This window comes from Tyto alba, unplaced genomic scaffold (assembly GCF_018691265.1).
Source record: "Tyto alba isolate M040663 unplaced genomic scaffold, T.alba_DEE_v4.0 Super-Scaffold_18, whole genome shotgun sequence".
NCBI classification, from domain to species: Eukaryota; Metazoa; Chordata; class Aves; order Strigiformes; family Tytonidae; genus Tyto; species Tyto alba.
Genome location: NW_024881280.1, coordinates 11,434,859 through 11,461,569, shown reverse-complemented (window position 1 = coordinate 11,461,569; position 26,711 = coordinate 11,434,859). Strand labels below are relative to the sequence as shown.

The 26,711-nt window shown below is 47.2% G+C and overlaps 2 protein-coding genes across 6 annotated transcripts; one reads left to right on the top strand and one right to left on the bottom strand.

Annotated features, from left to right (window-relative positions):
• Window positions 1-11,116: 11,116 nt before the first annotated feature.
• On the top strand, window positions 11,117-15,602 carry SRSF5 (serine and arginine rich splicing factor 5). 2 transcript variants are annotated; one of them, XM_032984663.2, is made up of 8 exons: window positions 11,117-11,256; window positions 11,635-11,779; window positions 11,982-12,052; window positions 12,267-12,362; window positions 12,716-12,785; window positions 14,066-14,139; window positions 14,462-14,572; window positions 14,702-15,602. In XM_032984663.2, exons 2-8 carry the CDS (start codon window positions 11,654-11,656, stop codon window positions 14,946-14,948), a joined length of 795 nt encoding a protein of 264 aa, XP_032840554.1. In that variant the 5' UTR covers window positions 11,117-11,256; window positions 11,635-11,653; the 3' UTR covers window positions 14,949-15,602. The 2 variants fall into 2 exon arrangements, with proteins under 2 accessions (XP_032840554.1, XP_032840552.1); XM_032984661.2 differs by having other exon boundaries at window positions 14,699-15,602.
• Window positions 15,603-15,688: 86 nt separating this feature from the next.
• Window positions 15,689-21,545, bottom strand: SLC10A1 (solute carrier family 10 member 1). Of its 4 annotated transcripts, none has more exons than XM_032984658.2 (4): window positions 21,464-21,545; window positions 19,802-20,241; window positions 18,992-19,188; window positions 15,689-17,887 (listed from the first exon to the last, which is right to left on the bottom strand). In XM_032984658.2, the coding sequence occupies exons 2-4, from the start codon at window positions 20,200-20,202 to the stop codon at window positions 17,574-17,576; spliced, it is 912 nt and encodes a 303-aa protein (XP_032840549.2). In that variant the 5' UTR covers window positions 20,203-20,241; window positions 21,464-21,545; the 3' UTR covers window positions 15,689-17,573. The 4 variants fall into 4 exon arrangements, 3 of the variants coding, with proteins under 3 accessions (XP_032840549.2, XP_032840550.2, XP_032840551.2); XM_032984659.2 differs by having other exon boundaries at window positions 19,802-20,231; window positions 21,464-21,530; XR_004405954.2 differs by lacking the exon at window positions 21,464-21,545 and adding an exon at window positions 18,143-18,385 and having other exon boundaries at window positions 17,838-17,887; window positions 19,802-21,454.
• Window positions 21,546-26,711: the final 5,166 nt, after the last annotated feature.

Genomic DNA, 26,711 nt, shown 5'->3' with positions numbered 1-26,711 from the left:
CTTCATCATTTTATACCTGGGATTTTTTTGTCAGTTTTTGAGGATGCAAATCATCACTGCAGCTTGACCTTTCCCACAGGAGCACAAACCATCTTATCGCTAACCCGCAAGCCACAGTGGCAAGGAAGGGGTGCAGGTGGGGTGAGTGGAAAGCAATCTTCCCAGTCTCCCTCCGGCAGTGTCAGGAGTGACATGCTGCGCCCCAAACGTGATCTGGGGCGCAGGGAAGGGTGCTGTGCCACCCAGTTTACCCCAGTCCATGTCATGAGGCTCTCGTGCTGGTTTAAAACCCTCACCAAACCCCCGGGGGGAGGCCCCGGCGGTCCGACACCCCCACCTAGCGCCCGGCTAGGAATGGGAAGGAATTCTGTTGGGAGGGAAGAGAGGAGTTGGTTGTATTTGAGGTCAAAATAGCAGATGGTTTGGGGGGTGGGGGTGAAATCACAAGTAGTCTACTTTAGCACCCAGGGTGCTGGCACAGGGGTAAATGGGGCTAAAGTAGCCGTGAGGCCAGAAATTCAGATCCTCACCGTCAGTTGGGTATTAGGGAAGCCTTGGGGCAGGGTTAGGGGAAGCCGAAGGCTTTTAAGATGTAGTGTGATCGTTTTAGGAAATGCCAAACACTTGCCCAAGAATGGGGCCTTGCAAATGTTACTCCTAAACTGGACTTTCTTCTTATTAAAACACCGTTAGCGCTCCCGGGTGGCTTCAGTGGTGCCAGCAACAGGGATCGAGTTGAGAAGGAGCAGGTAAACGCAACTGCCAGGACACCTAAGCCAGAACAGACTCTCAAAATGACAGAATTTGACATAGCCGTGGCTTGGGGCTCAGAGAGCACGAGCTCCACTGCAACCCTGCTGGCAGCGGGGCCATTGCCCCCGGGGCGCCCCAAAAAAGCCATCCCCAGGGCCACCCCTCTCCACAGGCTCTACCCTGGTGCTCGCAGAGGGTCCCAAGCCCATCCTAAACATACCCACTTGGCTTGGCCAGCAACTCCCTGGCAGAAGACTGGTGGAATGTGGGGGTTTGTTTTGTTTTTGTGTTTTGTTGTTGTTGGGTTTTTTGGGGGGGAGGTTCATTTGTTTGGGGGTTTTGTTTTTTTTTTTGGGGGGGGTGTTGTGTTGTTTTTTTTTTTTTTTGCTTTATCAGGCAAAACTCTGCTGATTTCTTCAGTGTGAGGGTGTCGAATTTGTTTGTGGGACCTAATGGCCATTGGGAAAACAAATCTGTGGCTGCTCAGGGTGACCATCTCCTCCCTGCAGTTAGCAGAGCTAGCTCCTTTCTTTGCCAGAGCAATGAGCAGTCATTTTCTTACATGAGAGGAAACAAATTCTCCAGGCACGATGCCCTTCTGGGCAATTGTTGCATTTTCCTCTGAAATTTTCAAAAACACAAAATATGATTCTTTTATTTTTTAAATGTCCAAAGCTCAAAATATTTTTCTTATTTTACTGGGTTCCATAAGCAAAAAAAAAAAAAGGTTATTTAAAAATTTTATGTGTCTCCTTTTTTGTCTGGTGAGGAAGCAGGGGGATATTAATGCTTGAGGGGGATTCCCTCCCTCCCCTGCTTCTCAAAGAAAGCTTGCCTTGTTTTAAGTGTTTTCCTTCTGCCTGTCTCCATAGAAAATATTAGGGATATGGGGTCTGGTATTCATTATAAGCTCCCAACAGAGTAAAAGATCAATGAAACTTTAAATAAAGCGGCTGTGAGCCAGTATGCCATTTAGCTGTTGGAGTTAAAAGCATGTATAACAAAAATAGAGCATAACCATTTGGTGAGGGTCTTTATTCCCTCTTTGGTGTCTTGGGGCTGATGCTTCATGGTCACACAAGGCGGATCTTGCCTGAATTAATTCATCTGTGTACCTACCTATCTACTAGAGCATATTACACAGCCATGGCTACTTTTACCTTTGCAATTGGGGTGCCTGATTGTTTAGCCACAAAGCCACCTTTTTTTCCTTGAATGTGAAAATAAACCAGAAAAACTTTAAAAATGCCTTTTCTTTAAATAGGGAATGAAGTGAAAGAATTCATTTTAAAAAAAAAATTTTTTTTTTTCTTTTTTTTTCTAGCTTTGGAAAAAACACAAAATAGGAGTGAAGGAAGCCCCAGTGCAGTTGTCGGGAGCGCTCCAAATTGCCCTGTGCACGCTGTTTAGTTGCAGCATGTTACACGTTGAGTGCAGAGCCCAGTAGTATTTTCCCCACGTCACTATTCCCCTCTGCCACGGAGCTGCCTGCCAGTGCCTTACGTCCATATTTCCATCTCAGTCCGACGGCTGAGCGAGGGTCACAGAGTGCTTTTTTCACCGGACTGGGAGTCCATTTTCCTTCCTCTCTCAGCAGCACAGCCTGGAGTGGCAGAGGTTGATCAGGCCAGCCTGTAACATGAATTCAGCCCCACCCGAAAAAAAGCCCCCGGGGCTGCCAGGAGGTTCACTCTCACCAACAGATGGGAAGGAGGGGTGGGAGGGACCCGGGGGAGCAGCCATCGTGATATTTATCGTTTTAATCAGCTATATTGCACTTAAGTCTAAGATGCAGGAAAGCAGAGGTCACACAAGAACAACGACATGATCAGAGGCTGGAAGGACTTACAAGAACAGATGAAAAGGGATAGATACGTGTATCTCAGCTGAGCAGGGATGTCTAAGGAAGCTTGATATTACTATCCAAACGGAACAGTCCCCAGGGAGGAAAAGGGAGTCTTTAGCCTACTTCAAGGGCTTGTAACTCAATGTGACAGGAGGAATTTCAAAAGGCAAATATGGGTTAAACAGAAAAAAACCACTCCTTGTGATGTCGTTTGTTAAACTGAAGTGATTTCCCCCAGGGAGCAGCGGAAGCCCAGGCTCTCAATTTGTCTGTACACCGGGGAGGGAACATCCTTTCCTGTGCTTCAGGAAAGGCAGGAGGTGGTGGTGAGGAGACAGGGCAAGTTCTGAGCGGTGGACTGGCCTGCCAGGCTCTTTGTCTTCCAGCTTTCTGCCTGCCAGAAATAATGGCCCGTGCCTGTTGCTTATCCTATGTGCCATCCAACGCTTGAATTTGACAATAGTAACAAAGGAAAACTCTTCTGCTGGTGGATATGCTGGGAATTAGCAACTGGGGATGTTGGAGGATTGTGTAGCAGAATCAGACCCCTGAAAAATCTGATGCAGCTTTATTTAACACACTGTGCAGCTCAGGGGGCTGCATGAGAGATGCCTGGGCTGGTTTAGAGCTGCAGAGATGTGGCCAAATAGAAGAGAGATCTGCATAATCATGTCTTTTGTTGCTGGCAGACACATGGTCAGGACACAGTGGTGGCCAAATGCTTAATTCTGGAGCAATAGGTGCAATATGTGCTTCTGAATGGTCTGGGGGGAAGAACGAATAGAAAACGTGCCTACTCCCCAAAGCATTTAATCTTACTAAAACAACATGATTTAAACAGTAGGCTTTCTGGCCACTGTGTTCATGAGCAAAGTCCAAAATGTATCTGAACAAATAATTTCTTTGCACCAAAAGGGAGATCCTCAGCTCAATGCTGAAAAAGTAGTGGAGTCACTGATCTGAGTGCAGAATTTGGGAGGGCAGCTGCACCGCTGACATTTCCTTACGGGAGATGACACCAATTCCTGTGCAAGCAAGTAGGTGTTTTGGAGCAAGAACTGTGGAAGGAGCAAAGCTAATGCAAACAGATAATGATTCACTGGCAGGAACCAGGCACCAGCACTCCTGGCCTTGTCCTCTGCAGCATCCCAACAAGCCCGGGGTGCCTGACTGTGCATTTGTTTTCTAAGCTGGACCAGGAAAGCTCTGCTCCTCTCTGGCTCTGCAAGGAGAAGCCGCCCTCCGGCAGACCCAGCACGTGGTGCCAGCAAGCCCCGGGCAGTGCAGGTGCTGCTGGTGAAAGGTCTGGAAACCGAGCTGCCTTCTCTGGAGTGGGCAAGTCAGACGGCAGGTCTGCCATGGCCTCGGGACGGTCCTTGTGGCCAAACTCTGAGCCACAAGAACCTCCCATCTCTGAGGGTGAAAGTTTAATTAAGTTCTGGCAGCAGGTTAGCAGGATGGCAGATAATTAAAAGCACCAGGCTCAGATGTGGGTCTGGGAACCAGGCTGTGATACCAAGTCACTCGATGCGAGTCTAGTGCATGGCTACTGTCAAACCTAACTGGCCATGTGCGTGAACCGCTGGAGGAGACGCAGGTTCGGTAACGCCGACCAGCTCCATGTGCTGCTTGTGCTTCCTTGGCCCCAGCCGGGTGACCGCCGGCCCCTCAGGGCCCCACTGAGGTGCCTGAGAAGGGGGGGCAGCGCTGGCGACGTCCGTGACCTTGGGTTACTGCTGCTTTGCAGCCTGGCGTGCACAGCAGCTCACTGCGCACTGATGTCAGGGCTCTGAGGTTAAACTTGGTATGAGCTGACCCCCATGCCCTAATATTGGCCGTTAAACTCTACTCAGAGAGTAGCACCGTTCAGTCAAAGCCACCTGCGTGGCTATTAAGAGGTGCATGTGAAATGTTCCCCTGAGCCTTCCAGCCTTTGCACCCTGAGGACTGTCCCACCTCGACCTCTATATTTGCTGGTATAAATCATTTCTTAACGCCTGCAGATGAGAGTGCTTGGTAACACCAAACACTCCCTGTGCGGATGGAGTGCTTCTTGAAGAAAGAGCCAGTGTCTGAGGGTAATATGAGCCGAAATCTGCTGAATCTTGCCTTTCATTTAAACAATCTTTCCAGCACTTGTGGCTGCAAGGGAAATATTCAGAAAATGAATTGTTGTCTTCTTTAGGTCTCGGATGGCTAGCGTTATGGGCTAGGGGAAGAGTGGATTCCAGTTTTCTCCCTAATTATTCTAGCTCTGTGCTGTCATACCTGTCACAGAGATCAGAGGATGGTTAAAGCTCAGGCACGTGGTGGCACGGTGCCCAGCAGGGAAAGAGCACTTTGGAGGTAAATTCTCTGGTGTGGATATGGTGAGGTCTAGTTACTACTCCACTCTTCTGACAGCAGAGCCCTGTCAAGGGGGAGGAGTGATAGTTCTGTTTCAAAACCCAAAATAGTTGATATTAGAATAACCCTGGAAGTTGAGTCAGTAAAAATGAAGGAGAGAGAACAGCAAGTGGGAGAAGCTGGGAGCGAACACCTCCTGAACCAAGTCTGCCACTGAGTTGACTGTGGCATCAAATCATATCTACAGAAAGACCATGCATTCCTGTATCTTTAGGCAATATGAAAAGCAAGACCTCTGTATTGGTATGAGTACTTTCAAAGAGTTATAATGCTTAAATATACCTTTTCAAAGTAACTATAATGGCATAAAAATTCTGTGCAAGCTAGGCCTAATTGACGGATGGTTCAACAGTCAGTGAAATTGCAGCTTGTTTTCCAGCAACATCTATCAGAATGTTGGAGGAACCAGGATGTCATTTGGGTACCATATATATATATATGTAAGCTTTGTCCTTTCTATTTTGTGTTTTCACCCATGTAATGTGACAACTAGTTTAAACAGTCTCTTGTAATTACAGCTTAATAATGTAGATTTTGCTTAGTATAACAGTTGCCTAAAAATAAGAAATAAAACCACTACTAATGGTACATGTACTGTCCTCCCCAGACTTGAAAAGCATGTGAAAGGTAGGTGATATAAACATGACAAGACATTACAGCACTGATAACACTCTGACCTTCTACAAAGATTTGACCTCTACTTTTTAAAGATATCGCAAAGAAATATATACTGCTCTTCATGAACTGTGTGGCAGCCATTTGTGTGTTGGAGTAGTACTGTAGTGCTGTGCATTAAGATAACCAAGGTCATTGTTAAATCTTCCTTGCCTCACAGTCATCAAGTATATCATCGCTTGGCCCTTAAATATCATGCCCTGTGTTGCCACATTCCAGAATAGGTTTTACCTGTTTCTGCAATGCTAGTGTATTTTGAGTTATTTTTAGATTATGATCCGCTTTAGCTCAAGCCTTTATAGATGTTGCCACTTCCTAAATGGGTGTTTCTGATTTTGTATTGGTAGATTAGACTTCCTAAACATAGTCTGCCCTTGTTCTTGCAGAATTTCATCTTGTTGTTGAATCATGCCTTTGGTTTCTGAGACTCATTTTGAAGTTCTGTTCTTGTCTTCAGAGTGTTCGAAACTCTCCCCAGGCTGATTCATCTGTTTGTTTTAACACTGCGTACTCGGATCTGATTAACAAATTACTAATGCAGGTGTTGAATGGTCCTGTGCTAAGAAGAGATCCCTGATTCCCCAAAGGAATTGTCCCCATGTTTGTCAAGGAGCTATTTTGAATGCAAACTCTGAAAAAGTTGTGCTTCCAGCTTACAAGTAATTTTACCTTGGCATTTTCCTGTTTGCTTAAGAAAAATGGACTAAAATAATTATTATAGTCAGGTTTAACACATCTTTATTTTCTTCCCCTTGCTGCCTAGCTTAGTTATTCCAATAAGGAGTATTGGATTAATTTGAAACAGCTTGTTCTTGATTGCCTGCTTTGTTGGCAAGACCAGTTTACCATTTTACTAAATGAAAGTGCTTATAGATCGATGATTTAATCTTTTGTTCCACTGCCTTTCTGACCTTTGAAGTTAAGCCTGCCAATCAAAAAATCACTGTACCGCCAGAAAGTTGGGCATTTGGGGTGGTGCTAGAGGTTTCTCAGTGGTGGTTTGTTAGTTACTTCAGGGAGTTTCTTAAGGATTAAAAGGGCTGGCTGCTTGAGAATATGTGAACTTTCTTCATCCTATTCTTCCGCTATTATGACCTATGTTCTTCACACCCTTTTTAAGATGAATACTGGGTCTCAATTAAGCAAAATGTGAAGATGATGTGACGTGCTCAGTGTTTGCAATCTGTCGTCTGCTGAAAACAAAAACTCTTGCCAATGTTAGTCCTGGGGTCTGTGTAAACAAAGAAGTTGATTCGTCAAAACAAAAACGTGGTTTGATTTGAGCTGCTTGGAAATGTAATGGCAGACTATGGCCATGAGTGCAGTGGTTGCATTTGGGGATACATCTAATGTTGAGTTCAATCACAAAGGGGCTCAGGTGGCTTTCAGGAAAGGTTTGAAAGGGCCAGCTGAGGAAGGACACATGATCCTGCAGAAGCTCTCTTGTTACCCTCTGAAGTTTTATAAATAGCTTTGACCCAATAAAATGTTTTTGTAGCAGACCACAGCTTGCTCTCACAGTGTTGTGGGATTTCCTCATGAGTTCACATTCAGTGTCTACAACTAAACACGCACTGAGGTGGTGTAAGCTTGTTCTGATGATTCAAATATTAACCTAAGGAGAAAAAAAATCTTTTCCACATTCTATCTGTAAGCTTCGTGTTGGACCAGGTACTGCTTGCCCTTCTGCAGCTGGCATAAATTCAGCATAAAAACATAAAGCTAACCTAAACTTTATTACATGTACTAGGTAATGTAATAAATGTGGTGGTGTGTAATGCCTTATTGTACTAAAACTCCACCGGGATGTGATCTGATGCGATAATGCACTATTCTGCTGTCAATCTGCCTTAACTGCCTCACACTGGCAAACTGCAGAGACCTAGGCAGTGCTTGCTCCATATCCTAGAGAAGAGGAGGTGACCGGTTCCTGCCTCTAGTGCTTTTTCCTGAGCCACATTCATTAGCACAGCTCTGAATAACAGACTCACCTGAACTACCAGCTAAGGTCTGCAACTTCAGCGACGAGCTACAGACCCCCCAGGCTACCATAAGGTACTTCCCAGGACTAGTTGAATACTGCTGCTGAGCTGTAATTAATAGGATGTTAATTATTATGTTTGGCTAGGAAAGATGAGTGTGAGGAACTGTATCCAAGGGGTTCTAGCAGGAGCCAGTTGAAACAAGGTCAGTTATGCAGCGAGGATCTGTTTGGACTGTGGAAGAGTAGCCCTCAGTCAGGCTCCCCAACTCTGCTGGCTGCTTAGGAACACAACCTTGCAGCAGCATGTTTCTCTCTGGATTAGTCTTGTGCAACAAAGGTGCTACAGCTAAATATATTTCTGCTTGGTGGGCAAGAACTCTCAGCCTGACACTAACATAGAGGATTTTGGATTTGAGCGATTTGAAAAGTTTAGTTTTCCTGAAATGTGGACAAATTTAAAAACCCAGTGACAAAGTTATTTCTGAACATCAGTTATTCTATTATTTCTAGGTCAATTTTCATTTTTCTTTCTCCAAATATTCTGAAGAAAAGCAATTGGTGCTCAAACATGAAAGCCTCTGTTTAGTTTTTGCCACCTCCTTGAGACTTTTGCAAAGCAGCTCTTGAGCCTTCATTGCTGCTACCTGTGAGAGCTACACTTAGTCTAGTAGTAACTGAAATCTGTTAGTTCACAGAGTCTTGGAAAAAAGGACAGAGAAAGCATAGGTAAGTAAGTGTACAGAAAAGGAGAAGGTAAAGAAAGGTAGAGGAGATTAACATGGAGAACCATAGTGAAAGTAATAACAAATAAATTGACAAGTAGCAGGAGAGGATGCTAGCTACATTCCTGCTTCCATTCACAGAACTGTTGCAGAACTGGGCACGCATTGAGACTTCAGCTGTATGGCTTATACAAGCAGCTTCGCCATGGATCTGAGGGACAGTAGTTTTTGCAGAGGGTCTTTGGCAATGGCAGGTAGAATCTCTGAATTGGAGCCTCTCTTTTTTCCTCTCCCTTGCTCCTCCTCTTTTTTTTTTTTTTCCTGTTCCCTCCTCCTTGGTTTAAAGCTGTCTGTAAGGTGAAGCCACATAACATTCCTGTGTGCAGAGCATCCTCCAGCAAGTTATGCCAGAGGTCCTCTACCAGTTGGTGAAGAACCACCTCCTTTTGCATGTTTTGAACTCGGACTTCATTAGTTTCATTTGATGACATCTAATTTTTGTATTTGGAAGAGACAGTGAAGAGTTGATCCCTATCGACTATTTTCCACAAGCAGTACCAGATCGTAATGGTGGCTGGCTGGGACTTTATTTCAGCTTTCATTTAGTCTTCTGCTGCCTCATGCTCTTTCTGCTTCCAAGCGGTGACTGTATTTACCTAGTTACCTTGATGAATTAACTAGAGGGATTTCAGCCTTCTTGTGTGGCTTTTGGCAGTCCAGAGTTGCGAGGAAGGTAGGGGTGTGGACATTACCGGGCTAGCCAGCAGCAAGAATATTAACCAGTCCTAGGTGGTCTTCAAACAGACTTAAGCCAAAGGCAGAAATACCTCCTTCCTGTTAACACAAAACTCAAGGAAACTGAGTAAAAAACAGATGCGCCTGCTCATGACCTTCAAGTGGGAAACCCATGTGAGTAAAGCAGCACATGAGCTTTATGTCGGTAACACGGGAACCTTTTAGAGTGGTGGTTGTCTCCTGGATGCCCTCCTGACTTGCTTCTGTTCTCTAAGTGGTCTGAAAATGAGATGAGATTATTGCCTTGCAGTAACAAGGACAAGGCTTTTTAGGCTGCAGTTTTACGCTGCAATAATGAACAGCTCCTCTTTAATGGGGTGCTCCTGCCCCTTCCTCTCCTCTCTGTCCAGCTCTAAACCTTGTTTTTATCCCACTACAAGCTGGCTTTCAGGGAATTAAACCAGCAGAAATCTGCTTGCTGCCTTTTCCAGGGTAGTTTTTGCTGGTTTTGTGTTGTGAACCAGCTCACTCTGCAGCCCGAAGAGTCCCAGTGTTGGCAGGAACAGGACTGCCTGTTCCCATGGCACCTGTCTGAGCACTGTAATTCATTATGAAATTAGCAGTGTTACATTCAGATGTGCCATCTAACATTTATCTTCCTCAGCAGGTTATGATCCACTGGGATAATCACAAGTGTTGTCTGTCATTGGTCAAAGCCCTCCCTTTACTGCAGATTCTCCCATGTGTGCATCATCCCTGCATTTCTCATGGACCCAGATGCTGCGTGGAATGGAAGTACACATCTTTGTAATCCAAGAGAAAAGCAGGTAATGCTGCGGGTTACCCTTGCTAAACCTTCAGCTACACAGTAGCCTTTCTCACCATTGCCGGCACAGAGCAGAAATAACTTTCCCACTTTGGGGATTCTGTGTACTGCTGCAGTTTGAGGAATGTGTGTGGGGGCAGTCATACAAAGCTATGATGTCAGTGGCATCATGTGCGGTATTGTTCCAGGGAAATTTACTCGACATCAGTGACTAAGCATGAAAAAGAGAAGTTTGTCCCCATAGCGCTGACTAAAAACAGACACTGGGTGCAACAAAGATGGCATTTCACGGTCCACAAGGGGAACAGATAGGGGGGTAACACTCGAGGGAGCGTGGGACTCCGGGTGACAAGTCAGAGAAATGCTATCAAAAGGGTCATACTGTCCTCAGGTCAACCTGACGTAGCTGTAATTGCCGCCTAACTTTGCGTAAAGCCGACTGATCCAGCAGTGCACACATCTGGCAATGACAGTCACAGAGCTGCAACCTCCATCTTTATTAGAAAACCAGCGGGTATATCTTCAACTTCCAGATGTCTTCTGCATTTTGAATGCCCCTTGGGATAACCTGTTGCCTCCACTGCAATCCTCTAGAAGCCAAGCTGTGATAAATTCTGCAGTTACGTAAAACGGAAACAAAGCTCAGCTCCCTACCCACTCATTACACACTTGATTCCAAATGGGGATGCAAATAGATCAGGTGCTCCCCGTGCATTTTTATCCTTGTATTCTCTGAGCATCCTGGCCAAGAAAGAAACGCCTGTTTCTGCAAGATCTTGCCCACTCCTGCGCCTGCCTGGCACGCAGACGCAGCACCGTTTTTAGTCCGTATGTGCTGTAGGAATAAAAGAAGCCGACGGTTGTGTTTAACCTACTCATTCGGCTGTGGCGACAGCCCCGTGCTACGCAACACTCTGAAAATCCAGGTTTGTGCTTTAACTGCCTTTTCAAAATGGCTTCCACGTGCAGTCACACGCTGTGCTCCCCACGCTCCGGACCAGCGTTCACGCCGCTGCCCGTTTTCTCCCCCGCCGGCGGGGTACGGCCCGCGTCCCTGCGGGAGCCCCCACCGCACCCCCCGGCCCCCGCCGGGATTCTCTGGGGAAGGGGCGTGGCCGCCGCCTCCGCCAATCGCATCGTCGCGCCGGCGTCACGCGGGGCGGCGGTGACGCGCGGGGGCGGGCCGCCTCCATTTTGCAGCGCAGCGGCGGAGCGGCGCTGCAGTCCGCAGCCGGCCGTCGCGGAGGGAGGAGGAGGAGGCGGCAGCCGGGAGGAGCCGAGTGCCCACTGCCCCGCACCCGCAGCCCAGGTTCGTGACAGGCCGGGGTTCCGGGAGCGCAGGTTGCTCCCCGTCGGCGGGGACCGGTTTTCTCGTCGCTTGGTTCCGCTCCGCGAAGCGGGCGCTGTTGGGTGTGGCCCGGGCCGCCATTTTGTGGCGGCGCCATGGCGTTCGCCTTTTCTTCCCTCGCTGGCCGGGATGGGGGCGCCGCGCATGCGCCGGAGGGGCGGGGCGTAGGCGTGTTACGGGCAGGGCGACGGGGCGCACGTCGTGTTCCCATTGGCGCAGATGAAGGCGGACCCCACTTGGCTCCTTCCTATTGGGCCGCAGCGGCGGTGGGGGGCCGGGGCGGGGCGGGGGGTGCTGAGTCACCGGGCGCTGACGGCCCCGGCGCCGTGTCTCCCGCAGCGAGGTCCCCCCCACAGCCATGAGCGGCTGCCGCGTCTTCATCGGGAGGCTGAACCCGGCCGCCAGGGAGAAGGACGTGGAGAGGTTCTTCAAGGGATACGGCCGCATCCGCGACATCGACCTGAAGAGGGGGTTTGGGTTTGTGGTGAGTGCGCCTCTCCGCGGGGTCTGCGGGCCCTGGCCGCCGGCGGTCGCGCGGGGTCTGGGGCGCGTTTGATGTGCGCGAAGCTACTTCTGAAAATACCGCTGCTGACGTGCTTAGCTAAGCGTCCGGTGGGGCAAATGAGCATTTGCCAGTTTCTTAGAGATGGGATTTCTCTTACGCTTTCGCTGCGGTGGTTTTGCAGGAATTTGAGGATCCAAGGGATGCAGATGATGCGGTCTATGAATTGGATGGAAAAGAGCTTTGCAGTGAGAGGTGATGTACCCTTTTTCACGTGTATATGGATGTAAATATCCATAAAAAGGAGTCAATTTTAACTCACATTGTGTTATCAGTACTCTAAACTATTTTGGTTTTGTTTTTTTTTTTTTTCCCTATGACTGTGAAGGAATATGTAAGGAATATGTAAGAAGAAAAATGTAAAAATGTATGGTTTTCCATTTCTTTTTTTTTTTTTCTTTTTCCCCAGGGTTACAATTGAGCATGCAAGAGCACGCTCTAGGGGTAGAGGCAGAGGGAGGTACTCTGACCGTTTTAGTAGCCGCCGTCCACGTAGTGACAGGAGGTATGTATAGCTTTGAACTGACACAGTTTAAAAAAATACCGTGGACTCATCTGAGTCAAGAACTTGATCTAGAATGGGATGCTAAAAGGTATTTTTAGTCACTTGTTGGATGTGGCGGTAGGATAGTGAGGATTACAAAGATTACAAAACTTTACAGATACGCTTGTTGTCTTTATGCTTCCCTCCTAAAAACTACTTAATGCTTGTCCTAGATCACTCAGGGCGTTCCATAGTTAAGTTGTAGTAGTAACGATGGTATGCTGATATTGGTTACTGGTACAGCCTTTATAAATATGTCCATGTAGTTGTATTTTAATTACTAATTAAAGTCTCAATTGTTTATTTCCAAATAGAAATGCACCACCTGTAAGAACAGAAAATCGCCTCATAGTAGAAAATTTGTCTTCCCGAGTCAGCTGGCAGGTTTGTTGAAACACGATTAACTATTTTGACTTCATTTAATGGGTATGTAATGTAATTATTTTGTAAAATAATTAATTAAAAATTAAATATAATTTATTAAAATGTTTATGTAATGATTGTAATTTTAAATAATGTAATTTAAATACTTTGAATGCAAACTAGTTAATTATAATTCTTAATAATAATAAATGTATATATTTGAGGATATATATTTATTTTTTTCTTGTTTTTTAAATCCATTTTAACCACATATTAAACCCTTTATTTGCCAGCCTATCTGTGTCGTTGGCCTTATGACGAGGAGTGCCTGTGGGTTATCCTAATCGTTCTGTCTTGGTCACTCTTGGTTGGGCCTGGTTGACTTTCCAGTCAGCTCCTACAATGTCACTTGGCCACCTCTAGATCTGTGTTTGCCGGTCTAGACGTAATCGATGCACTCCTTAAAGTGCCACATTGCAGCGATCCCAGAGCGTTAACGAGATCTGATTCCTAAGTTGAGAGCTGTTCTTCCTGTAACGCTTCCGAATAAAGAGGTCCTGGTCGAAAAGAGTTGAAAGATACGAAATTAGGTGGTCGTTGGAATCCTGATCGCAGTAAAGTGGTCCTTGGTAACATCAAGCATAGAGAATGTCTGGATCCATCAATAGTCTCCTAATAGGGAGGGCAGTGCGATTAATGGCTTCCATCGACTGGGTAGTGTTCGTCAAGTGGGTGGCGAAGAGCCAGTCGGGCATATATCATGACGGTATCTCCGGTCGCTTAATGCAGTTTGCTGCTTGGCTAGCCTAGGGAAATGTTAATAAAGGTAAAGTAAACTATATTTTTAATGACATATGGGGCACAAAATAATTGGTGTTATGTAAATGTAATTCTGTATGCATATAAGACTCGTAATGTAAATGGAGACTGAAATAGTACAAAAATATATGGGTAGTATTTCACACTCAGTCCAGTATATATACAAATGTACTTTTTTATTTCTTTCTCTCTCTTTCTCTCTCTTTCTTTCTTATTTAATCTCTATAATCATTGTAGACTAATATTTTCCTTAATGTTAAGACACTTTATTAGCATTTTGCTTAAAGCAATATGCTTTTTTCATTTATTTCGTGCCCTAATATATTTAAATTTTGATAGAATACAAGTATGGCAATTGCCATGTTTGTAATTTATCTAACATCTTCTCTTTCAGTAGTCATAAATTTATTTATTTAAAAATATTTTTATATAGATAAGTATTAATTTCACTTCTGTGCATAACATAACTGGTCTTGTGTTAGGATCTCAAAGACTTCATGAGACAAGCTGGGGAAGTAACCTTTGCAGATGCACACAGACCTAAGTTAAATGAAGGGTAAGCCTCTAAAATAATGTCTTCAAAAGCTGTAGGGTTAAATTTGTATGTATAATATTTGGGGATGGAAGCTGGCTACTTTCAGTGCTTAGCAGCTGCTCATTTAGCTACCCTTAGAAAATGCATTCTCTGCTCTTTGGGGAGGGGGAATTCAGTTCATGCTTGAGTTATGACAAGGGGATGACTACGTTGGGCAGTGCAAGGCTTTTTGAGTGAGTTTGGTTTTTTATCTCAGATTATGTTTTGCTCTGTCACCAAAATTACAATTTGTAATAGTGAGCTCTGGCTTTTGTTTTTGTTTTGCTTTGGTTTTTTTCTGTAGGGTGGTTGAATTCGCCTCTTACAGTGATTTAAAGAATGCTATTGAAAAGCTTTCTGGTAAAGAAATAAATGGAAGGAAAATTAAACTAATTGAAGGCAGCAAAAGGCACAGGTATGGATTTCTATTTTCTTAAGTAATTCTTAAATATCCACCAGGCAACCAAACTGGAGACTGGCTTGGTTATTGTCGTGGTCCGTGACGTTCCACTGCTAACACCGCTACTCTTTGTTTCCTCAGTAGGTCCAGAAGCAGGTCACGGTCTCGTAGCAGAAGCTCATCCAGGTCTCGTAGCCGTTCCCGTTCCCGCAGCCGCAAGTCTTACAGCAGGTCAAGGAGTAGGAGCCGTAGCAAGTCTCGATCAGTTAGTAGATCTCCAGTGCCAGAGAAGAGCCAGAAACGTGGTTCTTCCAGTAGATCTAAATCCCCGTCATCCGTGGATCGGCAGAGGTCTAGATCGAGGTCCAGATCTGTTGACAGTGGCAACTGAACTATAAGTAACTTGCCCTGGGGGCCCTTTTTTAAACCATACTTGCTAAAAGTTGTGGTAAGTATGTGACTTTCTGTGGGAAGGGTTTGGATGGGGAGGGGGGAGGGATGGGGGAACTTTGTAGATGTGGACCATGGTGGGAAGGGTTATTGACTAATTGTATTAAATGTTTTTTGATAACCCTTTTCTTGCTCACATTTTTTTGTGAATGTCTGAAGTGTATAGTTTGTGTATATTGGCAGAGCTCTTTATAACTAAAGCCGACAAACTTTTTTGTACTCCAAGAAAAGTCATCTGAACACTTAATTCCCAGTATATTCAACTGTGAATAGCAACTCAGAACATCAGTTTAATATCTCAAATTAAGCTAATAGCTTTAGGCATCTAAGAGCTCTACATGTGCTGTACATAAAGCTTTATTTCAGAGGGTATTTTTTTGTGCTTTTGAACCATTGTTTCAGCTATAGGTCAGCAGATTAAGTGCTGGTCAGTACTGGTAATAAAACTTTATTTTAAAAGCTTTTCATTTAATATGACTTGCACTACACTAAGAAAATGCCCATTTCACTGCCCTGTGGTAATAATATTCTATAAAGCACCCGAATTCTTGATACTTAAGAATTAAATAGCTCAAATAAAGTATAAAGAACCATGTCTCTGCTTCTGGTGTGTTCTTAGTATTTTAAAGTGTGTGTGACTGCGCCTCATGTTGTTGGGCAGCGGTAAAATGTTTCTTAAGGACAGGTTTACAACAGAGCTATCCTTGAGCGTTTCGGGTGTGGGGGAGAACTTACTTCCTTTTAAATACATCACGCTATGTCCCTGGCTATCTTTATATTCTGAAATAAGAACTTTGGTAATAAGGAGCGTGGTGCTGTCGTAGTTCATAGCAGAAAGTGTAATGGACGAGTCATACAGGTTATTAATCATTGGTTAGCTAATAAGTGTGGGGTGTAAAAGATGGATGTAGTCGGCGTACTTCGTTAGTGTGTTTGTGCACACGCATGTGAGAGAGCACTGAGGTGTGGATAAAGCATTTCTGTAGGCACTCGTCCTCAGCCTGGAGGAAGAGGCGGGATTTTGAAGTCGGTGGGTGGGAGTACTGCAGCCCGTGTTTTGGTGTTTGTGCCTTACAGGGGCAGCAACTGCAGTCCCTGCGCTTCTCAAACTCATCTGTGTTGCAAGAGAGAGCCTTAGAATTTAATTTTAAAAATGAGTTTTCTTACACAGTGCTTTACAAAGCCACTCCAGTAATCCACTGAAACCTTTCAAAAGAACTCTGGAGCCTAGGCTGGGCTTTGGATCGGATCCTGGGCAACAGAGGACGGTTCTGTGCAGAGCGAGGTCTGGCTGTGGGGGAGGCGAGTCGTTCGGTGTCTGCAGGCTGTGCTGTTGCACAGCCTGGTAATTGTGTTCTGAGCTAACGAAGGAGAGCGAGCTTTTGCGCCTTGTGTGTGCGTTGAGGTGGCAGCGTGTCACTGCTCCTGGGAGCAGGCACCGGGAGCCGGTCAGGTTGCCACGCAGTTCACTGCACTATTACTGGTCAGCTCTGGGGGGTGGGAGGCTTCGTTCTCCGAGGTTTGTAGTTGCTGGCTCGCCTTAAGAGGCGTGGAAGAAGAGGGCTTTAACTTCCAGGGGTAAAGGCAGCACTGCCGCTCACCTGGGTGCAAGGTGAGCTGCCCTACCTCAAGCCAGTCCAGCCTTCCTGCTGACTTGAATGATGACGAGCATCTGTGTTCCCGTGGGACTGGGCTCCAACACGCACCCCGGGTGGCTGAAGGCACCGGATGATTGGAAGGGAGTGGGATTTCGGACACTTCCCTCCTTCAGGCTAAACACAAAGTACTACCTGCTCTCTAAATAGCTGCTCCGAAGGCTGTTACTAAACCACACCGCCTGCCTCGCAAGCAGCACGAATGGATTTCTGCGTTTCGCGTGGGCAGCTGGCTGTTGTGATGCTGAACTTGGAGTTTAAAACAAAAGTCCCAGGCTTTGCACTACGGAGGGTTACGATGACTTCTGGCCGGAAGGGATTCTGCACTGGTGAAGCATAGGTCCTTGGTGCGAGCCTTTTTATCCTTAGTTAAGACAGATTACTTCAGGTCACAAGGCATACTTTGCACATCAGAGTTGTTAAAGCCAATCTTCCCTCGTACTCTTATTTGTAGCATGATGGGAGCTAGACGGTGGCCTGAACAAAGCAAGGCGCGTTCAAGGCTCATCTCTTCGGAGGTGCAGCTTGCTGGGCCCCCGCTCGACGTGCTGAGGCAGTTTGTGCAGCTGCGTTCGGGTTTTGTGGCCTCTGCTGCGTGGAGCGTGCCGGTTTGGGCAAACGGGAGTGCCCCGCAGGCCAGGGGCTGCTCGGCTGCACGCTGGGCCTCGGTGGCGCCCGCGCTGGGAAACTTCCACACCTCATCGTGGATCTTCGTTAGAGAAATTACATTCATCTTCAGCGATGTCTTTGAGAGCTGCTTCCAGCACGTGCCAGCAGGACAATTGCAGGTAAGTGAAATTAAAAAAAGGGAACTGATGTGGGCAGTGATTTGCATACGGGCAAAACTGGGGGCAATCCCTTGGGAGCGTGGACCTAAGCTGTCCCAAAGGGTTGTCACGATGACATAGAAGTCACTGGAAGTGTCCCTCGTGGGCAGGCAGGGAGAGGCTTTGGAGCAAGGTCTTTGGGAAGCAACGATGAGGGTGCAGATAGCTCTGTGGCATTCCCTTTAGCGTAAAATGAGCATAGAGATAATTCTTGCACGGAACTGCTGGAGGCCCGTGAGCAGGCTGCAGAAGGTGGAGCTTGGAGGGGTCGTGGTAGCAGCTGCTGCAGAATCTGTATCGTTTTCCTGGTTTCCCACTGTTTCTGCAGGGTCTTGACACTGCTTTAATTTCTTGAGCGCTAAGTATGTCCGCACCCGTGCAGATCATTTGTTCTGCAGCTGAAGAAAAAGAAAAACAGTGAAAATGGGCAGTTCTGAAACCAGGTTATGGAAAGATTGTGACACATCCACAATTGCTGTTGCTGGGTGATCTAAAGGAAAAGGAAGAAACTTGGAGGTCCTGTCAAAATTTTTGAGCCTTTTTTTTTTTTTTCCACAATCATTTAGGAATCAGAGCCTGGAAAACCACCAAGTAGTCTTGTAAGCACTTGTATGGCTGTTTCCAGTATCAACTGCTTTGCACTGAAGGCACACCTGAGGATGCAAACTGAGCAGGTGCTTTTCCCCAGTAGCAGTCATCCTTCAGGTATATCGGTAAGATATGACAAAGTGCTCCTGCAGCAGCCCGGTAGCAGCTCCTCAGGTGCTTCTTTATCCCAAGGGACTGAAGAAAGCTGGTCTGGAAGCATCAGTGGGGTGTCTGGTGGAGGATCTCATTCATCAGTGCATTCTCCAGCCATCTTCGCAGACACTCAGCTGGGCTTTGGCATTATGCACCTGTTGAAGTTGGAGAAGAGTCTACCTTGCATCTACACCAATACTGTATATGTATTTTAATTAAGCTTCAATCTACTTAGGTACTTTTCCATCAAAAGATCCACGTTTCCTTCCTTCAGCTGCAGTACTTGACAGTTCTTTCCTTTCCTTCCTCCCCTCACTCCAGAAGTGACGCCCTTCAGTGAATCTCAACAGTTTACTGAGAAGCTGCAATTTGTTGCATTAAAGAGTATCTGATCTCGTGTAGTTTTGGGGGGGGTGTGTGTGTGACTGTTCCGTGCATGTGCTCAGTGCAAATCATAGCTTTTGCAGGATGGCCACCCCAGTTTAAACACAGGACCCTGAAAACCTCTGAGCACTGATAATACAGATAGTCTATAGCTCTATGGAACATTCTGCTGATGCAAGAAGTCATAATTTTAAATGTCTTCAGTTACCTATGAATTTTTGACTGTGATTTGTGATTTTTTTTTTATTTGGGTATGATAACTGAGTTAAAGGGAACCTGATTCTGCCTGTAGAAAGCAGAATCATTGGTAATGGTATGTAAGCATCTGTGATTTGACTTGGAAAGTGTAAGAAATACAGGAGCAAAACTATACTTACCATTTGGTTTCTTTATTCTGTCATGGATCCTAAAGACCAGGATGAGCAGCAGTCCCTCTCCAAGCTGGAACAGCAAGTAGAACAGCGGGAAGAAGTACAGGGGGCCGATGGTTTCTGGGGCGAAGGCAGTCTTGAGGGTAGTTGAGCATAGTTGTATGTTCTGGCAGCCAGTTTCTGTGAAGACTGTCTGCCTGCCTCTAAAGAAAAGTGAAACCAATTACAGTTTTAACCCACTTTTAAACAATTTAAAAAGAACCCTGCCCACCTTGCTGTTGCAACGTGTTGTGCGTGTGCCTATGCCAAACCTGCTCTATCAGGAGCAATACTGGCATCCCTAAAAGGTTAGGCTTCGTGTTCCCTTTACAATGTGCAAATACAGATCATGCTACAAATGTGGGCTTTGTGCTTGGAGGTGTTGGAGTAGTGTTCTGCTAGCTCAGCGTTTCTCAACGATGCAGCCTCTTCAGACAGCGTGCTCAGTTTACACAGAACTATATGCCACTAAATGGATAGATATAGCATATATATGCCACATGTACTGTTACGTGGAGATGAAAAAGTGTTCTTGCACCCATCTCAACAAGAGCAGCATGCCATGTGCTTCAGAGAAAGGTACACAATCCCATTTTATTGTAAAATGGGGACAAATTTGCTCATCGAGCAATGTGGATGCTTTAAAAATATTCTAGATACAGTATCTAAGTCTTTGTCCATCTTTTTGGGGATTGCTAATTTTGATTAAACTAGTTTCTAAACCAGTCATATGACTAGGTTGGCCTGGGCTATGAACCTGTACTCAGCTTTCCTTACTTGAGGTTCATGTCCCCTCTCTGTGCCAGACTAAAGATGTTGGAGAGGTGTCCCCCCGGGCAGCAGCCACAGATGAGGATGGCCAGGGATTCTGAAGCACCCAACTGGAAGAGCTTGCCCAGTACAAATGCTGTCAAGGGCATGATGCTGTACTGAGCCATTACGGCAATTGCCACGCCTTTGGCTTTTCTGAGGTGAGTTGTGAACTTGGCTATCTCCATCGTACACCCCAGAGATACCATGATGACAACGAGGACCACAATAAGGATCACATTCAGGGCTCTGTCTGTGGCCTGCTGGCCAAATGCAAACGTTAGTGCCACACTGCTCAAGGAGGTGCTTTGTGTGCGACCTGGGCTCCAAAACTCTGGGTTCTCAGAAGCTCCCTCGGTCTTGTTCATCCTGCTGAGGGGTTTAGAGGCTCCTTCTTCTGTAAATGGCTCGGAAAGTGAGGAAGGGATTAATTCGGGAGTCCAAATAATATCAAATTAATGCAAGCAAAACATGAGCTCTCTTTCAGGCCACCACTCTTACCATTCATCAGCTGTTGAAACAGAAACTCATGTTTTGAGAAATCAATCAGCTCTGAACCCCATTCACTTCAGTAATATGTTCTGCAGTTTGTGTAGCTGCTCTGGTCCTCACCTTTTCCAGCGTCCACTCTCACCATGAGAACAAGGACATAGCTGGTGAGAGCGTGAGGGAGACTCATTCAAAACTGGTAAAGATGGGCACTTTATACAAAGGAAAATGAGCCAGAACTCTCATCCATGAGATACTGCTGAGGCCAACACTTAAAACCACGATGTATCCAAGGTACTTTATTTTTAACGAGGGTTATAAAATGTTTATGCTTCTGGCCATAAATCAATCTCTCCGTAGGAGAGCTAGGAAGAAACCTCCTCCATGGATGAGTAATTTCTCTAGCAAGCTCTCAGCGTCCTTCACGTCTCTCTTCCTGATGTGGTAAGTCTGACACTGTCTAGTAACTTTCTGATTGCATACAGGAATGAATTATCCAAGCCTTACCAACGTCCAAAATATTATTCTCCCCTTAGCGCCGAGGGGAGGTTCTGCATGGCAAGACCCTCCACAGACCGCTGCGGTGCAAAGCTGTGCTTGCTGCGGCACGGCAGCGTTGCTTTCAGGACCTGAGGTGCTCTGCACAGTGATCCAGTCAGGGGTGCAGGCATCGCCTGAGCTCTCCAAGAAAAGCCAAATAGGCAGCTTTTACTCACCCCACACTGGTACCTGTCTTGTGCTTTCAGTACGAGGCTGCACGGCGCGACATGCTCACAGTGCTCTGGTGTGCAGGGCAAGGGGGACTGGGCAGCTGCTGCTCAGGTGGGAAGAGGGGCCAGAGAGGTGGCTGATGAAATTGTTCCTCTAGCTGCTGCAGAGGTGACCTCTGCTCACCTCCCTGCTGTTCCCTGCCCCTGGCTGTACAGGAGACATCATTCCCTGCGTCTGCCATCGTGGGGAATGTCATATTACCTGCCTTGTCCTGAGGTGCCATGCTCGCTGATCCCTCTGCAGGTTTTGCCTTCATTTAAGGCATTTATTGCCTTCAAATGGACCTGAGCCAGCCTTTAGGTCTGGTGTGGGACTCTAGAAACATACAGAGCTGAACACATTAAACTAGAGCAAAGTGAATGCCATTACCTTATACGCCTGTGGATGCGGCTGTAGTAGGCTTTGGTGAGATTACCTGCTGCTCCATCCCTTCCTGGCTGAGCTCCATGAGCGATAGCACTCTTCGGTCCTTCTGCTTCAAGAAGAACTTTCCCCCTTGGCAAAATCTTGTTCTCTGCTTGCAGAATATAAAGCCTCGGTCCAAAAGAGCCTTGTAGATAGGGAAGCTGTTATGTGATAGTTGTGTTACAGGACCAGGGAAGGGATTTTAACCGGGGAGGTTTGCTGCAATATGGCCAAGCAATAACCCCTTTGCTGAAGGGCATTATAATGCTGCAATAATGTGTCCATCACCCCTATTTATCTGGGAGCTCCCCAGGCTCAGCCTCTCCAGCCCCATCGCTCTGGAAACGCCGCTGGCGGCAGGCAGGAATGTCGGAGCCCTTCTCCTTGTTCCTTCCCAGTTGCTCTCGCTTTGGTTGAGAACTTTTTGTTTTCCAGGCTGGCAGCCAGGCCGGAAAAGCACTGACAGCATCTCTGGAGCCCAGCACGGGCGTTCCTCACCGGGTGAAGAGGAGCGGTGCCCGCAGCAGTGCGGGACGAGGCCACGCCAGCAGCTCCCGCTGGCTCCGCACCTCCCTGCCCGCGACTTCCCCGAGCCCCCTGTAAGCACCACACCGCCGTGCTTGGGGGCAAGGGCCCTGCCCGTAAATCGCAGGTGGTGTTTTGAGACCCCTGTGTCACTGTGGTGGCAGAGAGCGCTGCCCAGCCTCACTGCCGGGGCCCTGGCTAAGCAAGCGGGAGGAGGTGGCCTGCAGTACCACAGGCATTTTGGTTTTTTCCTTGGGCATTTGCAAGTTTCCAGGCACAAGTAACTGCTGCCCAAGTAGCACACGGGCAAGATCCATAGGAATTAGGAAAAAATGCAGGAGCAAACCCCACAGCAATTCCTTCTCTCTTTCTAACCCTCCCTTCAGGTTTTTGTTCCTGCAGATCCCCAGCCTTACTAAGGAAATGTTTGTTGCCGCTGTGTTTGCCTTTGAGCCTTAAGCTGAATTTTGTCAGAAGATGTGAGGAGGGTCAAGTCAAACAGTTAAGCAGTTACAAACTGTCGCTGTCTCGGCAGTGCCCAGACCCCCCTGCAAGCTCAGTGCAGCTCAGGATTTTAAAATGATGGTGTTGTAATGCTCTCACCCTTTGTCTTTGCGGAGCTGTAGAAGAATGTTTCAGCTACCCCAATAATTAAAAAAATGCCTGCTAGTTGCTTGCTCTTCAAGCGTTCTTGCTGGTTCCCAGTAGTTAATGCAGGAAACGCCACAGGAGCCAAGGGAGAGACTGGTTGAGAGAAGCAGAATAAATTAGGATCATTATTTCAACCCTGATTCACGCTGGGACATCCAGTTGTTTTACACAGGCACTGGAGATGGGGGGGTTGCATTCAGGCATGGCCAAAGAGCCCCATCGCAGCTCTAAAGCTGCTGCTCCTCGTGGTGGGACCTGGGAGATGGGACCACCAAGGAGTGTGGCTGGAGGAAGGGAAGGAGCAGGCTCCCATACTGGGAAGCACGGGGGCTCGGGTGGTGCGTGGACATGCTGCTGGTAGCTTACGATGGGCTGCTGATGGCCACATCTGCCCTGGTTCAGAGAAGGCTTCGGCCTCGCAGCAGCTGCCTGTTCAGCAAGTGCTCCCCTAGTTTCATCCCCAGGCAAAGCATGATTTTTCCTTTCGTTGACCACTTCCCAGGCTCAGTTCTTAAAAGCTACGTGACTAGAGGTTCTTTAAATGGTCTAATATTTTTCCCCTCACCGCACAAATATGCTCAAGCAGCTTGCCCCCTGTGCAAAGGCCTTTGCCTCTGTGCCCTTGTGTTGCATAAAGCTGAGGAGCTTCATGGAAGGTCCCGCACGGCTCATGCCACTTGAGGGCAGTGGTTGCATGCCCAGTGCCTCGTTGCTCTCTGAGGATACAAGACCTCATAAAACAACAAAGTCTCATGGTAGGTGTCATTGTTTAGACAGATTTTATTAAGTCAGATACTCCCAAATTCAGAGATATGGTCTAAGTCAACAGGGATCACAAGCCTGAGGCATTAAAGGCGATACTTAAAAAAAAATATAGAGAGAGAAGTTTGCAGACTTTCTGTTGGAGCTCAGAACAAGCTGTGTTGTAGATTATTTTTTTTTTTTCTTAAGACACCAAAGGAATCAGTGTTCCATGCTTTCATAATGCAGCTTCATAAATTCATCTGATAAATATGAAGTGGCTCAAGTGCTCCTTTCAGTGGTGGGGAACCGAGGTCCAGTTTTCTGGTCTGCATCTGGGACTGTCGTCTCTTCTGTGTTTTTACAGAATTTACCGTAGCTTGAGCTCAGCCCGGTGGTTGCCCAAAGGCCATACTTCAGCAGACAGGCCCAACGGGAGCAGCAGTGACTTGATTTGTGCCAGATTTCACGCTGTGTTGGCCTACAGTCCAAGACATGACCTTGGCATGTGGCATCCATATTTTGCTCAGGTAAGGTTTTCCCACTGTACAGTTATGAGCTTGAAAAATCAGTTTTCTCATTTCTGTGTGATTTTGAGGCAATTTGCCCACCACAGCCCTGCCCACATGGTGGGTGCTGTGCTGGAGTGGCTGTCAGGGGTTTGAAGAGGGAGGGCTTCTGCGGGGACAATCGCAACTTGTTGCAACTTGTTCCAGCTGTGGCTCCCACATGCCACAGCTTTGGTCCCATCTATATTTTTTTCATTTCTGCCATCACCTGAGGATGCAGCCCACTTAAACGGGATGCCCTCCAAACAAAACCTAGGTCTGGACTGCCCTGTCATGGGACGTGTTTGAGGTGGTGGTTAGCCCTGCTTGTGTCCGAACCCCCTGCGGTAGGGTCAGAAATGAGAACAAATTGAACGGGCTTGTCTTGAGATACAAAACCCTCACCACCTGGTGTGGAGCAGCCTGGGCACACGCTGCCGCACACCACCGGCCAGAGCAGCAGTAGCCTGATGCCACGGTGATGGCCACGCTCCCCTCTCCTCACCCCCATGTCAAGTGCCATCGTGGTGCCACGCCAAGCTCCACGTTGGGGATGGCTACCCGGCGTGCCGCGGGGAAGGGGCGCATCTGGAGTGGGACAGGGCGAGGAGGGGCTGGAGAGGCTCCCCCAGCTCTGCACGGGCCTGGAAGCCCTGCCACGGTGCCGGCAGCACCGCCGGGATGTGCCGGAGATGGACGGCGGTGCGGCCCGTGGTTCACTGCCCGCCTGTGTCTGCGGCGGCATCCCGGCACGGACGGGGGCCCCATCCCGGCACCCCGTGGAAGGGCAGCTGAGACTCTGCACCCCTGCCTTCCCAGTGGCAGCCGTGCTCTGGCCCCCACTGCCGGGCATTCGCCGCCCCCTGCCCTGGCAGTGCTGCTCTCTTAGCCATCCTGAGCGCAGACAGGAGCCAAAGTTGTTTATATTTATTCGAATCCCATTTAGCATCCATCAGGCTTAAAAGTCCCATGACTACCCTCTTATACAATTTTGTTTGATAGGAAAATAATTAATTTTGCAATTAAGCTCTGCCCAGAACAAATGGTGTAAGAGCACTCCGTATGGGCTAAATTAGTGCCTGCTGAGACACAGCGCCAGCATCTGTCTGGTTTAGTGACACTTATTTTAAACAGCCAGAGGAGGGGATAGTGCACCCTCCTGTGATTTTACTGATGGCTTCGTCTCAGTCGGAGACCCAGAGAGGACCCGGCAGTGTCAGCTAGAGCACACTCTGGTCAGACAGCAGTGAAAAATGAGCTTACTCTGATGCCTCTTCTCTGTGTTAGGGAGGTGGGTTTAAGTTTGAGCTTGCTGGCCAGGTGGGAATTGCTTATGCCTCAAGCGGTGTGGGGAGCTCAGGAGAAAGGAAAGTCGCTTCTAAGAGGCACTTCAGCCATTGAGACCAACATTTCAGTAGGTGACCTCTTCCTCCTAGCTTCTAGAGTAATGCTTTCCACCAGCACCGTGACGTGCTGAAGGGTCTTGGTGGCAGGGAAGTGTCCTGCCACGTCCTTTCAGTAGTGTTACTACACTAAGGGGTTTTTAATTACTCCAGACAGAGAGCTCTGCTTCTGGGGAAGGGTGATTTTTACAATTAGCAAGCACAAGTTGCTGTGGAATTCTGACCACTGTGATAGCTGCTTGGTTTTCTCGGAGGAGCCCGTAGCAGCCAGTGCAACGTGGTGATAGATGGGAGAGGCTGTTTTCCCTCGGTGGAGAGCAGTCAGCAGTCTGCAGGTCTGGGGTCTCCCCCCTGATGATGGGAAGGAGATCCTTGCATGGGTTGAGGGGAGCACTGGGAGTACCCCATGTTTCTGGATGCAGAGGGTGGTTCTGGCTTTGCCACCCATGCCCGCAGAAGGGTGGCAGCGTGCTGCTGGAGCAGGCTCACCTCAAGGGTGAATGTTTTTGGGGGGGAAGTCCACAGAAGGAAGTTTGTTCATGTCCACGATGCTTATTTCTCCCCGTGGGAAAAGGGATATTATTTATTGTCTATTGTAGTCACTTGTTAACTACATAATTAGTGGGTCTAGTTAATCTTGACTGTTTCATTTCCTTGGGGACCAGATGTCAAAGACAGCTTTATAAAAATTTGACAGCTTAAGTTTCCTTGAAACTTTGGTAAAATGCTGTTGGCAAGCCAGCATGACCTTTCTTAAGCCTGTATCCAATCTGTATAGCCTTGGCTGTTGCTCTTAGCTTTATGGCAGAAACGAGCTTTGTTGGCAGTTCTTTTGATCTTTGCAGAAGGGTGATAACTATTCAGAAAATGCTGTGTTTTCTCTAGGTCAGGTGAGGAGCCTCTTTGGCACGAGCTTGGGAGAGTTGATCTGGGTGGCAGAAGGTTCCCTAGTCCCTTGCCCAGCTTCTAGCTGTGGATGCCATACACCTGTGAAGACAATTACAACTTGAGCTAGGGTGAGTGTGCTTCATTTGTATCAAATCTTATAGTTTAAATCATTTAATTGGGAAGATTGTGCTTGAGTTCTAACTCCATAGCTTTAAACTTCTCCATCAGCGACATGAAGTAGCTCTTCTTCCTACATGATGAATAAGAAGATTTAATAAAGGAGATGGCTAGGAAAGTGGGAAGTAAGAAATAAGATGATCAGGAATAACCAAGGATTTCTGAAAAAGTCCAAGACCCTTACGCAAACCCCAAGGGTGAACCAGGAGATCTATGAAAAGGCAGACTCATCACCCAGTCTTTCCCCTCCTGTTGATCTCCAAGCTGCCATCTGAAGGG